Here is a 12822-nt window from a genome sequence, read left to right as displayed (position 1 = left end):
AATCTGAATAACCAGTCTTTGAATACACGGCTCCATATATCCATCATCCAGCCAGACGACTGCAAATAGCTCAGGGAACAGTTGGGTTGCAAAGCATCTGTTCCATGACTTCCTTGAGCGGCTGGAAATTGTCAATATTTTCACCGCATTTAGATGCTTGCTTTTCCCGATCACAGACTCGCTCATATGGTGTACGGCCAGTATTGTCCTTTACGTCCAGCGCGGCGCCATGCTTGACCAAGCATTCCAACGAAGACCTGAACTCCTCAACATTATGGCTCCATATGTCGGCCCACGCCACTAGGTGATGCACGACTGTGCCACCCATGGCATCCGTGCTATTGAGGTCAGACACCAAAGGCGCAAGGAAGGCCAGCATATCAAGCTGCGAATACCGCGCAGTGTGCATGATGGATGTCATGCCTTCCCGATGTGCAAAATCGACGTTCGCGTTATACCCAGACACCAGGATCTGTGCAACCTGCAAGTGCCCTATCTCAGCGGCATATGAAAGTGCGGTTCGCTTGCCCGCCAGATCAATATCTATGTTCCGAACTTTTTTCAAGTTGTAGTCGAAAATGTGTACGTTTTCTTCGCTGGCGGCGTGGTGCAAGACTGACATCCCGTCGCAGTCCGTGCCATCTACCCGAATATATTTTTGATCCATCAGGTATTGGACAATTTCGAGTCTGCCTTCTTTCACCGCCGCACGAAGTGCTTTTTCGCCTGCCGCGGCAGGAAAGTGGAGCTGCTCGTCACAGCTATATCTCCACAGTTTCTTCACCATTCCCAGGTGGCCCCCGCCTGCCGCAGACTCTAGAGCATCACGTACAGCCTTGCTTCGCACAGGGGAAGATGGCAACGCTGTGGCGTCGACCCAGCCCGCGCCCGTGTCCACGGCAAGTTGTAACATTTTGTCAACAACAGCTTCACTGCCTCCCCCAGCAGCAACAGGTAGACAACCGCAAAGATATAAGTCTCCATACCAAGGCCCGAGGATGGCCGGCTCGCCAAGTAACCGCAGCGCGATTGCTTCATGATCATGAGACAGTGCACCATCATAATGACAATATAGTGCATGATACAGCGGAGTCCTGCCATAGCCGTCTCTCTCATTGATCAGTGCTTTATTGAAGTTGAGCAATAACGCTACGGTTGATGGATGACCGGCTCCTGCAGCGGTTGCTAATGGGGTCCGACCATGATGGTCTTTCAAACTCGTGATTGCTTCTTTCCAGGATAACTGACTTGCTTTCAGTTCATCCACATGTTTCGATGTCCGATGTTTGCACTTCTGGCATGCGATTCTGTCATTTTGCATTCCATCAGACGGGTAGCCACGATTAGTATAGTCTTCCAGCATCTGATCTGAACCCATGGCTGCGAGCAAGTGGACTGGAGAATAGCTATGGTCGAAAAGGGGGCCTCTTTCATGCAGGGCTTCGAGGGCGCTCGCGACATGACCAAAATGGTCAAGGAATGTGAAAGCCCGAAGCCTTAAATACGTGTCGGTAGGCGCCAGTGCCATATGCCGAGCCCAAAACTGGGCGGAATACTCGAGGAAAGGGAATCGTCCAATGCGTTGTACGTACGGGCTTGGTTGTTGTGTGTACATCCTTGGTTGTTCTTCGTGCATAGGCCGCGCCCAATTTGTATGACCTTCGGCAAAGGTATTCAGAAGTAGATAATTCAGGCAGCAAGATGCGAGAAAGTAGTGAGAGCCGGAAAGAAATCCGTTTTGTAAAGATTCCAGAAACTTTTGGGTCGTGTAGTGGACTAAACGTACGGTCTTGCTCTCGGGATCAATCGTCACCAGACCAGCGCAAGAGCTAATCAATGCGTCTGGGTCGTCCAGGTCATCTTCTGGGTCAAGCTCCTTTGTACCTTCGTCGACCGCTATGGCGTGACGTAGTTCGTTAAGTGACAATGGCCTGGCACTGAAAGTAATACATATTAGGACTTTTCGAGCCAGTTCTGTGTAGTCTTCAGACTGGCGTCGTATCCTCTGCATGGTGTCTTCATAGGCATTGATAAGAGCGTCACCGCCTTGGGCAAATTTTTCAAGTGCTTGCAATACGTCCTTAGGTTTGGTCTTCGCTGCCAGATTATCACAGTGTAATTTCGCAAGCAGAAACCTAGTACATGTTCAGTCTAGCTGTTTAGGCATGCAGTATTCTACTTACATTCCCTGCGCACTTTTGCAGATTGCCCGACTTATTCGTGAGTGCATCTCAGCCTTTCGAGCGATACACGAGATCTTGGGTATTATCGCGCCACAGTACACCGCTAGATCATCTTCGCTGGCATGGATAGCTAGGCGTTCGCATCTTGGGAAAAAGTTGTCAATTTCGAGAATCGGTCGAAAGGTTACCAGGATCTGAAGGGAGACTCTTGGCCTCCACTCTTCTTGCAGCCGGAATAGTAGAGTGAGAAGATACTGCCATGGCTTCCTGTAGGCTTCATCAGGTCCGTTGCACTCATCCAGGGCATCAATCACGAAGGAGACCTTTGAGAAGGTTGACAACGCCTTCTCACTCGTAAGCGCCAGCTCCTCAAGGCTAGGCTTTGTCGCTGGCAGCCGGTCGTGATGTGCCTTGTACATACTCTTGACAGCATCCATTCTCTGCGGCTGATGGAGAAAGAGCTGTCGTATTATGCTGCTGATAATCTGGACTGCGGACTGAGAATCGGTCCTTCTGAAGTTGCTGTAGAAGAATGCAAGCGCGGCATTGTCACCTTCGGAGACGTGTTTCTGCAAGTCATTGACCAGGACTGATGCGAGGAACGTCTTCCCAGCTCCAGGAATACCAGGAAGCACTAACGTCGGAATGCTACCATTGCGCCAGGCGAGATACGATGAGTGAGTAAGTAGCCATTGTCCGGTTCCAGGATGGACCTTGCTGAAATAGTCGTTCTGCTGCTCGAGATATGTTGCAGACGCTAGCCAGTTAGCGACACGTAGAACTTCCTCATTATCATGTGCAGCCGTCGGCCTTTTCACACCCTGAGCGGAGTCATGATGTAGAGTACCGAGCACCATTAGTTATATGGTATAGCCGTCTCCAGGGATCAACACCAAGCTTACCTGTCCACACGTCGGCGTACGGATTCCAGCAGTTGGACTGCTAAGCTGAGGCGTGATCTGAGCTTATTGACCTCACCAGAATCCCACTTGAGGCGTTTCCAAACACGCTGATGCACTTTCCGTGCTGGCCCAGGCTTTGAAGTGAGCTCAGTACGTGAATCAAGGAGCGCGTTCAAGTCTGTCAACACAGAGTTGCAGTTCTCGACGGCACTTTGCATATCTCGTCTGACAGCGTCGGCGATGTCATCATCATCTTCGATTTGAACGTTGATATCATTCACAACAATCTGCAGAAGCTTCGTTCTAAATCAATCAAAAAGATCTATCAGGAGGATGGCGGAGATGGGTGTTTACTCAGCAGCCAACGCGCTACATTCGGTTGGCGCTCCTTTGAAGCGCTTCCTCGTCGCCTCGATCAATTTTGCCACCTCGAGAAAGTCACCAATAGAAAATCCGAAGCTCATCGTAAGAGACTCTCTGAAGTTATTCTGGCTTCAAGGTTGCCGCTTACGGATGAGGAGTGAGTTGTAGAGTTAAGAAAGAATCTTGATCAGGCTGAACCGGTGTAGGTGAAGGAGAAGGCAGACAACATCAGGCAAACGCCAACCTCTCGTGACACGTTCGAAGCCATCATTGGAGGATGGTGAGGCTGTGTGCAGGTCGCTGTACACGGACAGGCATTCACCGAGCAGGGCTATTGGATGGCCGTCATCGTTGTTGTCAGTCATCGCCAGGAAAATCTGCGACTGAATTTCAGCATAACAGGGAAAGGGACCGATTCCTGGCTATCGAGGTGTTTGTCTGTGGAGAGGCACCAAGTCTACCAGTCGATTCATCAATCTAGGTCTTGAAGTGGAAAATGGAAAATGCATTATAGTTGAAAGCTACTGCACTCCAAGCTGTCACCAACCTAGGGTCGAACTGAGTAAGTAATACTCAAAGAGCTTCCGCTCCATACTAAGCCTAGTGCCTACGGCTAGCGGCCGTTGTGGTTGGAGTCGCCGTCGTTGTAGCAGCCGTTGTAGCAACCGAAGTGGTTGTGCTTGTACTTCCTCCGCTTGACTTCTGCACCGATGCTTGAACCACCTGGCCTGCTGCATTGAAAACAATATCAACCAGAGCATTGAGTGGGGTATAGGAATACGTCTTCTCCGTGAGACCACCCGATAGCGTCTGGCTGACACCCGTGTCGGTCATGTTGGTGAGATAGTTGCCCACAATGGTTGAGACTCCTCCGACCTCTTGCACAATGTTCCCAAGATTGTCGATGAGGAATGATAGAGTGGTGCCGCCTTGTGTGATCGAGCCTAGGAGACCATCGACCGCTCCCACAATCGGTTCGAGCAATGAAGTGACATTGTTGATGGTCGATATGAGCAATGGATTGAGGTCAAGAGACTCAAATACTCGACTGACGATGTCCACCAAATGGCCTAGTCGGACTATCAATTCCAACTCGGCATCGACATCTGAAATTGTGAGGTTGACTTGTTGAATCGACAGAGCGACGCCGGCATTTAATGTGACCAGTGATGCGACTTGTGCGTTCAAGTTGATGTCGGCTCGAAGGTCATCAACATCGAGCTCAATCCGACCAACCGAAAGAGTCGGCACGTTCAAATAGACGTCTGGTTGAGTGCCTGTTGATGCTGGCGCCGATGTCGTGGAGGCTCCAGTGCTGCTTGAGTTTGAAAAGGGCGTTGTTGATTGTGCATGGATCTCTTTGATGAGCAGACACAGAGACAACAAGGTCAAAAAGACCCGGTATATTGAATTTGACAACATTTTCGTCCGATAAAGCGTGAAGAAGAGTTGGACCCGACACTTTGCTCTTCTGCTGAAGATATTTACCCTTTTTGCTCACCATGGGTATTCTCAATCTCGGCATTCCAATTTCACAGAAAACGCCGCTGCCCAAGCCAAATTCCATCTTCCATGCAGGACATGACTGCATGTGTTTCAAGTTGTAGAAATTGGTAAGCGTGGTCTGCAATGATCTCCCCAAGCGTCCTTCGAAAAACCGGTTTGGTGGAACCCCCCCGGCTTCTTGAACGATCGGTTCGAGGGAGATCCCTGTCTAGCGAAATTAGCCGCGTCTCACCCCTAGCCTCACAACTGAAAATCCAGGCCTCATCCGCAACTTTCCACTTTCCTCTGCAGACCCTACCTTGAGAGCAAAAGGTAAGTAAAAAATTCGGCAGATGAGTCGAAATTGGACTTCTTCAAGACGGGACACCAGGCTCATCTTGAGCCTTTCTGCCGACCTTGCGCGCACACTCTTCAGCGGTTTTCACCAACGATCTGCCGCTTGAGCATCCTCTTGTCTCGCGTTTCTTATTGAGAAGGCCTCATCGCGTCAACTTCATTCAGCAGTCTACCAAATCGTCGGTTCGCAATGATCTCTTCACGACTTGTACTGCTAGTGTCGACGTTGATAGCATTCGCATCTTCGCAAACGTTGTCGTCTAGCGATGGCTACACCGGTTACTCACTCTCTGTAAGCGGCGACGGGGAGTCAGCCGTATACGAGACGGACAATACCGACACATCCAACGGAGCCGCGACCACTCCGCCTGATGTCTTCCTCAATGCAAGCGTTTCAGTTGGAGAAATCGACATCACTGTGTCCAATCTCACAGCCAAAATCAATCTCGACGCGCAAGTCCTTTCGCTCCTGCAATTCAATGCCGGCGTTGACCTGAGCATCAATCGGGTTCAATTGACAATCCAAAATGTATCGGCCCGGGTTGAGCTTGAGGCCAGGCTTGAGAATCTAGTAATAATGATCAACGACACGCTCAACTCCATCGATCTGAACCCCATCATTGCAACATTGGGCTCGGATGTTGGCACATTAGTCAATGACACCCTTGGTGGAGGTAGTACTTCGACCTCGAGTTCAAGCGACTTATCTGCTCGCGGGTTTGACCTCGAACAGGGGATTCTGTTTTCTGTCAACAACTACCAGGGGAATACCCATAAGAACAGGATCCTGGACCAAGCCGGAAATATTGTCGACCAGTCGTTACATAACGACGGGCAGGTTTACCAGTCAGAAGTCGTCGGGTCGTACTGGCATGACATGACGTTCACCGGCAGCGAGAAGAGTGTGGTCCTCAATGGTGAAAATGTTCGCGAACTCGAATATTCGTACACTCCTTACAACGGACTGAGTATCATAGCTGCAATTTTCCTCGATACGCAGAGTAACGTGGTGGGGACCAAAGTACTCAGCGAACTTGAAGGTGGAGGATCAAGCACTATCAGTGATGATTGAGTGTTGAAATGTATTAGTTAGCAATGATTATTCGTGGAAAGCCTGAACTGTCTTCAGCTTGACCACTGTAACGACGTGCACCGGAACTGGCCAAGTCGGAAGACATTCCTCGTGAAAAGCGTGACATCGCTGCATGAAGAAGTAAACAAGATTCTTCTTCGAGACGAGGCTGAACGATCGCAAATTCGCCAAGCCTCATGAATTCCATATCACGTGTCAGGCTGACTTTAGATTTGGCGGAAATCGTCGACGGAGAGATCTGGAAGTGAAGCAGCCAAAATTTGGGCGCCTCAAGTTTGCAGCTCACCTATAGATGCCATCACGGCCCCAGATATAGACTGGCGAGACTTGCCAGCCCGACACAAGGATGTCCTCTCACTACACGACCGAACCTCCGCCAACAGCATCCGTCCTCCTCCATACCACCGCAGGCCCTCTTACAATCTCCCTTTTCGCAAATCAGACTCCTCTAACATGTCGCAACTTTCTACAACATGTACTCGACGAAGGCTACAACAACAACATCTTCCACCGCGTCGTACCTGGCTTCGTCATCCAGACCGGTGACGCAAGCGGAACCGGGGAGGGCGGACACAATATCTACGAGGATCGGGAATTCGAACGCTATGACGAAGACTGGGCGAGGGTCATGGGCCGGGAGAAGGACGAAAAGATCAGTTTCGGTGACGAGATACACAGCAGGTTAAAGTTCAACCGGAGAGGCCTGGTCGGCATGGCCAAAGGCACTGGCCCAGGAGGAGGCTACGGCAGCCAGTTCTTCATCACGCTGGGAGATTGCAGAGCCGAGCTCGACGGGAAATGCACAATGTTTGGACGGGTCGAAGGCGACGGTATCTACAACATTGTCAAGATCGCCGAGGGCGAGCTGGCCGAAGGAACGGAGAGACCAATATATCCCGAGAAAATTCTCAGGGTCGAAATCCTCGAAATGCCCAAGGGAGACGCCTGGCAGAAGATGCGCAAAAGAGTCAAAGTCGCCGAACGTGTCGTCGATGCTGTACCGAAGAAGAAGGCCCCGAAAAAGAAGGGCGGGAAGACCTTACTCAGCTTTGGTGGTGACGAAGGCGAGGACGACGCCGGCGAGGTCGCCGTCCGACCAAAGAAAGCCAAATTCAATCCTGCGTTGATCGATGCAGGCGATGCACAGGACTCTGCGCCGCAGAAGAACGGCACCATCCCTAATAAGCCCTCGGCGCCTTCTTCAAAGCCAAAGCGATCACCATCACCATCAGCATTACAATCCATACCACAAAAGCGGAAGGCGAGTCCACAGTCATCCGCCAAATCTCCATCCCCAGTCCAGCGTCGTAAGCCATCCTTCCACGACCCGACGGCCCAACTACCTCTCCGCGACCCGGAATCACCATCCCGGTCCCCAACACCCGCCGAAGAGGAACAACCCACCAACAAATCCAAAACGTCCTCTTCTGCTCTACAAGCCGAGATCGCCGCCCTCAAAGCATCCATGCGACGCAACGTGACAACCAACACCACCGATACAAACCACAAGATCTCCGCGCTCGAGGCACTCATCCCGACGACCAGCACACGAGGCCGCAAACGTCCCCGACCCGGCGAGTCCACAGCGCAGGACGACGCGCGCGCACTGAAAATGCTCAACGCCTTCAAAGCCCGTCTGGAATCTTCTGACACCAGCAACAAACCATCGCAAAACAAACCACACAACACCCAGAAATCCCATGACGACACACTAAATTCGAAGCCGACGCAATCGCAACCCCAACCCGCGGCAGCAGCCGACATCGACGAAGAAGCCACCCTATGCGACCTCCATTTCATAGCGAACTGCCAGTCTTGTTCGAAATGGGACGAGGACGGCGCGAATCCAGACGCCGCTGCCGAATCCGACGACGACAAGGAGTGGTTCAACCATACTCTATCCTTCGCGAAGGACCGGCTTGGCAAGGACTTGACGTGGAAGAGGAAGAACGAAGAAGAACTCGTCGTCATCGACCCTCGCGAACGTGAGAAGGAGCTGAAATCCGAGAAACGGCGAGATCGCGATAGAAATCGTGACAATCGCGACAAAGATAAAGGAAAATCCAGGGAGGGTCGGTGGTGAACCAGCCAGGACATGAAATCATCTGCACTGCACTGCATTGCACGTCCCAATGTCAAATGATAGTAGTATCATATCCGAAAATAAAAGGATTCCTCCGTTGAGGCTTCTGGTGCTGCTTGAATGGGCCTCTTTGACTTCGTTCAATGCAGCATCCTTCGAATCTAGTCAAAAGTGGGCTACCGCTCAATATAAAAAGCCAAATCCACCGTCTCCCCCTTCCCCTCGATTTCCCTCTTCTCCGCTTCCTCCTCCAGCCTCGTCATGCCATTCCCCAGCACGCCCCTCCAGCGATTCCCACTGTGATAGCTTATATCCCAATCCTCGCCCCTGATCTCACGGAGGATGACCTCCCTGTACAACAGGGCACTCCCCGGCCAACAGGCCGTAACCCGCCCATCGACACGGTTCTTCTTGTACCAACTCCGACACCCGGCGCTCCAGGTCAGCGTATCATGAATCCGGTCGCCGTGCCGCACAAACTCGTCCGTAGCATCCTGCCGGGGTGCGACACTCTTGACATCCTCGCCGGCGATCTTGCGCAGCCACCTCACGATATACTCGGCCGTCCAGGTCATGCTGGTGATCAGCGTGCCGTGGCCGACCGTGGCGTTGGGGCCCGTAAACATGAAATAGTTCGGAAACTCCGGCACCGCCAGACTCAAATAGCTCTCCGGTTCATCCTTCCATTTCTGTGCGAGTGTCGTCCCATCACGCCCTGTGACCGGGTAGTGCGGGACATGTGAGACGTCGAAGCCCGTCGCGCAGATTATCACGTCGAACTCATATTCCTGGCCACCCTGGCCCTGGCCACTTCCAAGAGTCCGGATGCCCGTCGGCGTGATGCGCTCGATGGGCGACTTCTCCAGCGTCACGCTCGGAAGGAGAAAGGACTCCAGATATCCTTCGCCGGGAGTTAAGCGGCGACACCCGAGCGTCCAGTCCGGTATGAGTTGTCGACAGAGGTCTTCGTTGTTGTTCAGCGCGGCGCGCATCCGCGCGATTGTGGTTTCGGTTGATCTGGCATTTTGGGCAGATCCTTTGCGGAACTATATCGTGTGCAAGCTTGGTCAGTATCGAACGCTTCAGCGGCACGCGAGCCCGGAGAGAAAGCGAAGGAGAAAGAGACGTGGCATACAATACGAAATCCCTTGTTCATGCCCTGCTGAAGCATCTTCCGGTACTGCTTGTGTTTCTCGGGATTTCTGAACCGCCGCTTATCGTTCCTGGTATAACGAGGGTTGAAGTTACTGCCGATTTCTTCATCGGACTCACCGACGTCCTCCATATCGATGCCCACATCGCCGTTGACAATTTCCTGCTGATCAACAGGATCTGGATCACCTTGATTAGCGCCTAAGATCTCACCGAGACTTTGTGTGATCCAAGTTGTGCCTCTTTGAAAGCTGACGATTCGGGTACCAGCCAACTTGGCCATTTGAGGAAGTATTTGGATTGCGGAAGAGCCGTTTCCGATGATTCCAATTCTCTTGTGGGAGTAGTCGTAAGAATGATCCCATGCCGCAGAGTGGACGAGATGTCCCTTAAAGTCGTGTAGACCAGGAATATCGGGCCACTTCCATTGACTAGACACCGATTAGTCCCCTGAGACTCGGGAAGCCAAAACGGGCACTCTGGACGACGACAGCGACTGACCTCAGAAAGCCTTGTGCTGAGACTAGGATATCAACAATCTCGTCCCTCTCCTCTTGCCCTTCCTTTCGTACCCTGACCTTCCACTTCCCCTGGTCTTCCAGCCAGTCGAGAGCGATGACAGCGGTATTGAACTGAATATCTCGCTTCAAGTTCCACTTCTCGGCCGTCCTCTGCACGTACTCCAAAATCTCTGGACCATCTGCGTAGAACTTGGACCATTCCGGGTTAGGGTCGAAAGGGAAAGCCTAGAAGATGGAAGCATTAGGATCACGTCCTGAAGTAGCCCGAGGAGGAGTGCCAACATATATATGTGCTGGTACATCGCATTGGACGCCAGGATAAGTATTCTTCGCCCACGTCCCACCGACGTCATCGCTTGCTTCGAATATTACATGTTCGATATATTCCTGCATGTCAGGACATTCATGTTGGAGCTTATGGGCGAATATCAATCCAGAAAAGCCGGCTCCAATAGTGGCGACCCGTAACTTCCGTGGCTTGTATGCCACTTGATCGAGCATTGGGACACATATCTTTTCCGTTCTCTCGGCAGACACCATGGTTATGGTTGCCAGGCGGTGGCTGTCACAAATGAGTTCGAAATCGACTCCGGATACAGAAAGGCAAATGGAATGAATACTTCAGGTCAGGACAGTGTATGGAATGAGGTCGGCTAGTAGGCCTGGTTGGAGAACGATACTGCCTCGGGCGAATTGCAAAGTGGCCGACGACCCAACTTGGTATATCATGCACCGGCTTCCCCGCACGAAAGCAGAGCTGTTTGATCTTTGCCGTGGACGGCATGGGCATTCAAACTGATGGAGCTCATGTAAGGGACAGGCCAACAGTAGCAAGAACCGAAGACAGTGAACGTGCTGATCCCTTGTGCAGAATCTTCATTTTTGTTGATAGCGGACGACCATCCCTCGCTCTTACCCGGCTATATATACTTGTATGGATTCATGATGCCATTCGGGTCGTAAAGATTCTTGATCTGTTTCATCAGTTTGATCATGGTCTCACTGCGACTGTACCCGATGTACTTTTTCTTCGCAATACCAAGACCGTGCTCGGCACTGATACTTCCATTCCTCTTTTGGATCCATTCGTAGACCCATGGTTCAATCGCTTCCTCGACCTCTTTCGTGTATCTCCGTACAGGGACGTTCAGATGCAGGTTTGAGTCGCCCATATGGCCGTAGCCAACAACGCCAATAGCTGGATGAGAGTCGTCGTCACCTATCAGATTCATAGAAGTGAGTCTTTCTCGTGTCTCCTCAACGAGCTTGTAAAGTTCGGCAAGTGGTATTGACAAATCGTATTTGTATGTGCCGCCATAGTGTCCGATAGCCTCTGTGATGCCTTCTCGCCAGGCCCACAAGGCTTTGACTTGGGTTTCGTCCTGAGCTAGAACACCGTCAGAGACGATTTCTTCGCCCATGACATATTCCAAGAACTTCTCCAGCTTTTCGTTGTCGTGCTCTGTATTCGAGCCGCTGGTCTCAATCAAGCAATAAAAGGGATGGTCTCCCTCGAGCGGCCTTTTGTTGCCGGTTACTCGATGGACGAATCCTTGACTTTGAGAGTCCATAAGTTCAAATGCTGAGAGGATCTCACCAAGCTGGATCTTAGCCTCCTTGAATGCCTTTTGGACATGCTCGAATGAGGGAAGACCAAAATATGCAACGTTGACGGCCTTTGACCGTTGCGGACATTGTACTGATACGCCGGTGATGATACCAATTGTGCCCTCTCCACCGATGAACAGCTGTTTCAAGTCATAGCCGGTGTTGTTCTTCCTTAGCTTGGACAAATCGTCCACAATAGTGCCATCAGGTAGAACAGCTTCCAGCCCAAGCACGTTGCCGTGTAAGGAACCGTAGCGTAATAGTCTGAGACCTCCAGCATTCGTGGCTACATTACCGCCAATCTGGCACGATCCTTTGGCGCCCAGATCTAGAGGGAATAGGTGGTTGTGCCCGGCAAGGAAGTTGTCTGCCACTTCAAGAATGACACCTCCATCCACGACTAGAATGCCACTAACATCATCGAAGCTGCGGATGTTGTTCATGCGCGATAATGATATAACGATCTCATCGAAAACCGGCACACTTCCTCCTACCAGACCGGAATTTCCTCCTTGCGGCACAACAGCCAATTTGTTGTCGTTGCAGTATTTCAACACTTTGCTCACTTCTTCCGTGCTCTTTGGTTTCAGCACCAGCTTGGTATGTCCTCTGTATTTCTTCATCCAGTCGGTATTGAAGGCTTCAAGGTCATCTGAAGCATCCTTCGTCACGCCGTCCACAACAGCCGCGTCGTCGCCCAAGGTCGATTTGAAGAATTGGATGTGATCAGGTGTGATTTCCGAGAACTTCGCATCCCGTTTGATATTGTACATATCAGTCGTGTACCTCACATTATGATGCGGTTCTGCAGTATCTTCTCGCCGGCGCGGTGTGACGGAGAAAGTGCGCATTGGCTCGTACGAGGTGGGGATGCATTGTGACGGTCGTGTTCGGGCAATTGAAGGTCTCTTTGCCTGGCGTAGAACGCGAGCGAGGCCTTTGGAGGCAGACCCAGACATTTTGACGTTGGCCGACGAAAACACAGTGCTACAAGAGCAAGAAGGCGAGAGAGAAAGACCTCAAGAGTAGGAAAGAATTAATGATGCGATGCCCGACTCGGAATTGGAGAAGCCAC

At 51.4% G+C, this 12822-nt stretch overlaps 5 protein-coding genes across 5 annotated transcripts; 2 read left to right on the top strand and 3 right to left on the bottom strand.

Annotated features, from left to right (window-relative positions):
* Positions 1-70: 70 nt before the first annotated feature.
* On the bottom strand, positions 71-4870 carry PV05_06208 (uncharacterized protein; the record flags this gene model as incomplete). Its single annotated transcript, XM_013458925.1, has 4 exons — positions 71-2135; positions 2184-2993; positions 3086-3372; positions 4115-4870. The coding sequence occupies 4 exons, from the start codon at positions 4868-4870 to the stop codon at positions 71-73; spliced, it is 3918 nt and encodes a 1305-aa protein (XP_013314379.1).
* A 610-nt stretch (positions 4871-5480) lies between these two features.
* PV05_06207 (uncharacterized protein) lies at positions 5481-6362 on the top strand (the record flags this gene model as incomplete). The annotated part of the gene is made up of 1 exon (XM_013458924.1): positions 5481-6362. One exon carries the CDS (start codon positions 5481-5483, stop codon positions 6360-6362), a length of 882 nt encoding a protein of 293 aa, XP_013314378.1.
* A 288-nt stretch (positions 6363-6650) lies between these two features.
* On the top strand, positions 6651-8529 carry PV05_06206 (uncharacterized protein). Its single transcript, XM_013458923.1, has one exon. The coding sequence runs from the start codon at positions 6730-6732 to the stop codon at positions 8464-8466; it is 1737 nt and encodes a 578-aa protein (XP_013314377.1). The 5' UTR covers positions 6651-6729; the 3' UTR covers positions 8467-8529.
* Positions 8530-8642: 113 nt separating this feature from the next.
* PV05_06205 (uncharacterized protein) lies at positions 8643-10679 on the bottom strand (the record flags this gene model as incomplete). Its single annotated transcript, XM_013458922.1, has 4 exons — positions 8643-9512; positions 9602-10049; positions 10120-10364; positions 10422-10679. 4 exons carry the CDS (start codon positions 10677-10679, stop codon positions 8643-8645), a joined length of 1821 nt encoding a protein of 606 aa, XP_013314376.1.
* Positions 10680-11059: 380 nt separating this feature from the next.
* Positions 11060-12706, bottom strand: PV05_06204 (uncharacterized protein; the record flags this gene model as incomplete). The annotated part of the gene is made up of 1 exon (XM_013458921.1): positions 11060-12706. One exon carries the CDS (start codon positions 12704-12706, stop codon positions 11060-11062), a length of 1647 nt encoding a protein of 548 aa, XP_013314375.1.
* Between the last annotated feature and the right edge of the window lie 116 nt (positions 12707-12822).

Source organism: Exophiala xenobiotica, assembly GCF_000835505.1.
Source record: "Exophiala xenobiotica strain CBS 118157 unplaced genomic scaffold supercont1.4, whole genome shotgun sequence".
NCBI classification, from domain to species: Eukaryota; Fungi; Ascomycota; class Eurotiomycetes; order Chaetothyriales; family Herpotrichiellaceae; genus Exophiala; species Exophiala xenobiotica.
This window is presented reverse-complemented; position numbering and strand designations above follow the sequence as displayed.

What these genes read in the sequence shown, in the direction of transcription:
- PV05_06206 (XM_013458923.1), top strand. Translation starts at nt 6,730, where the DNA reads ATGTCCTCTCACTACACGACCGAACCTCCGCCAACAGCATCCGTCCTC.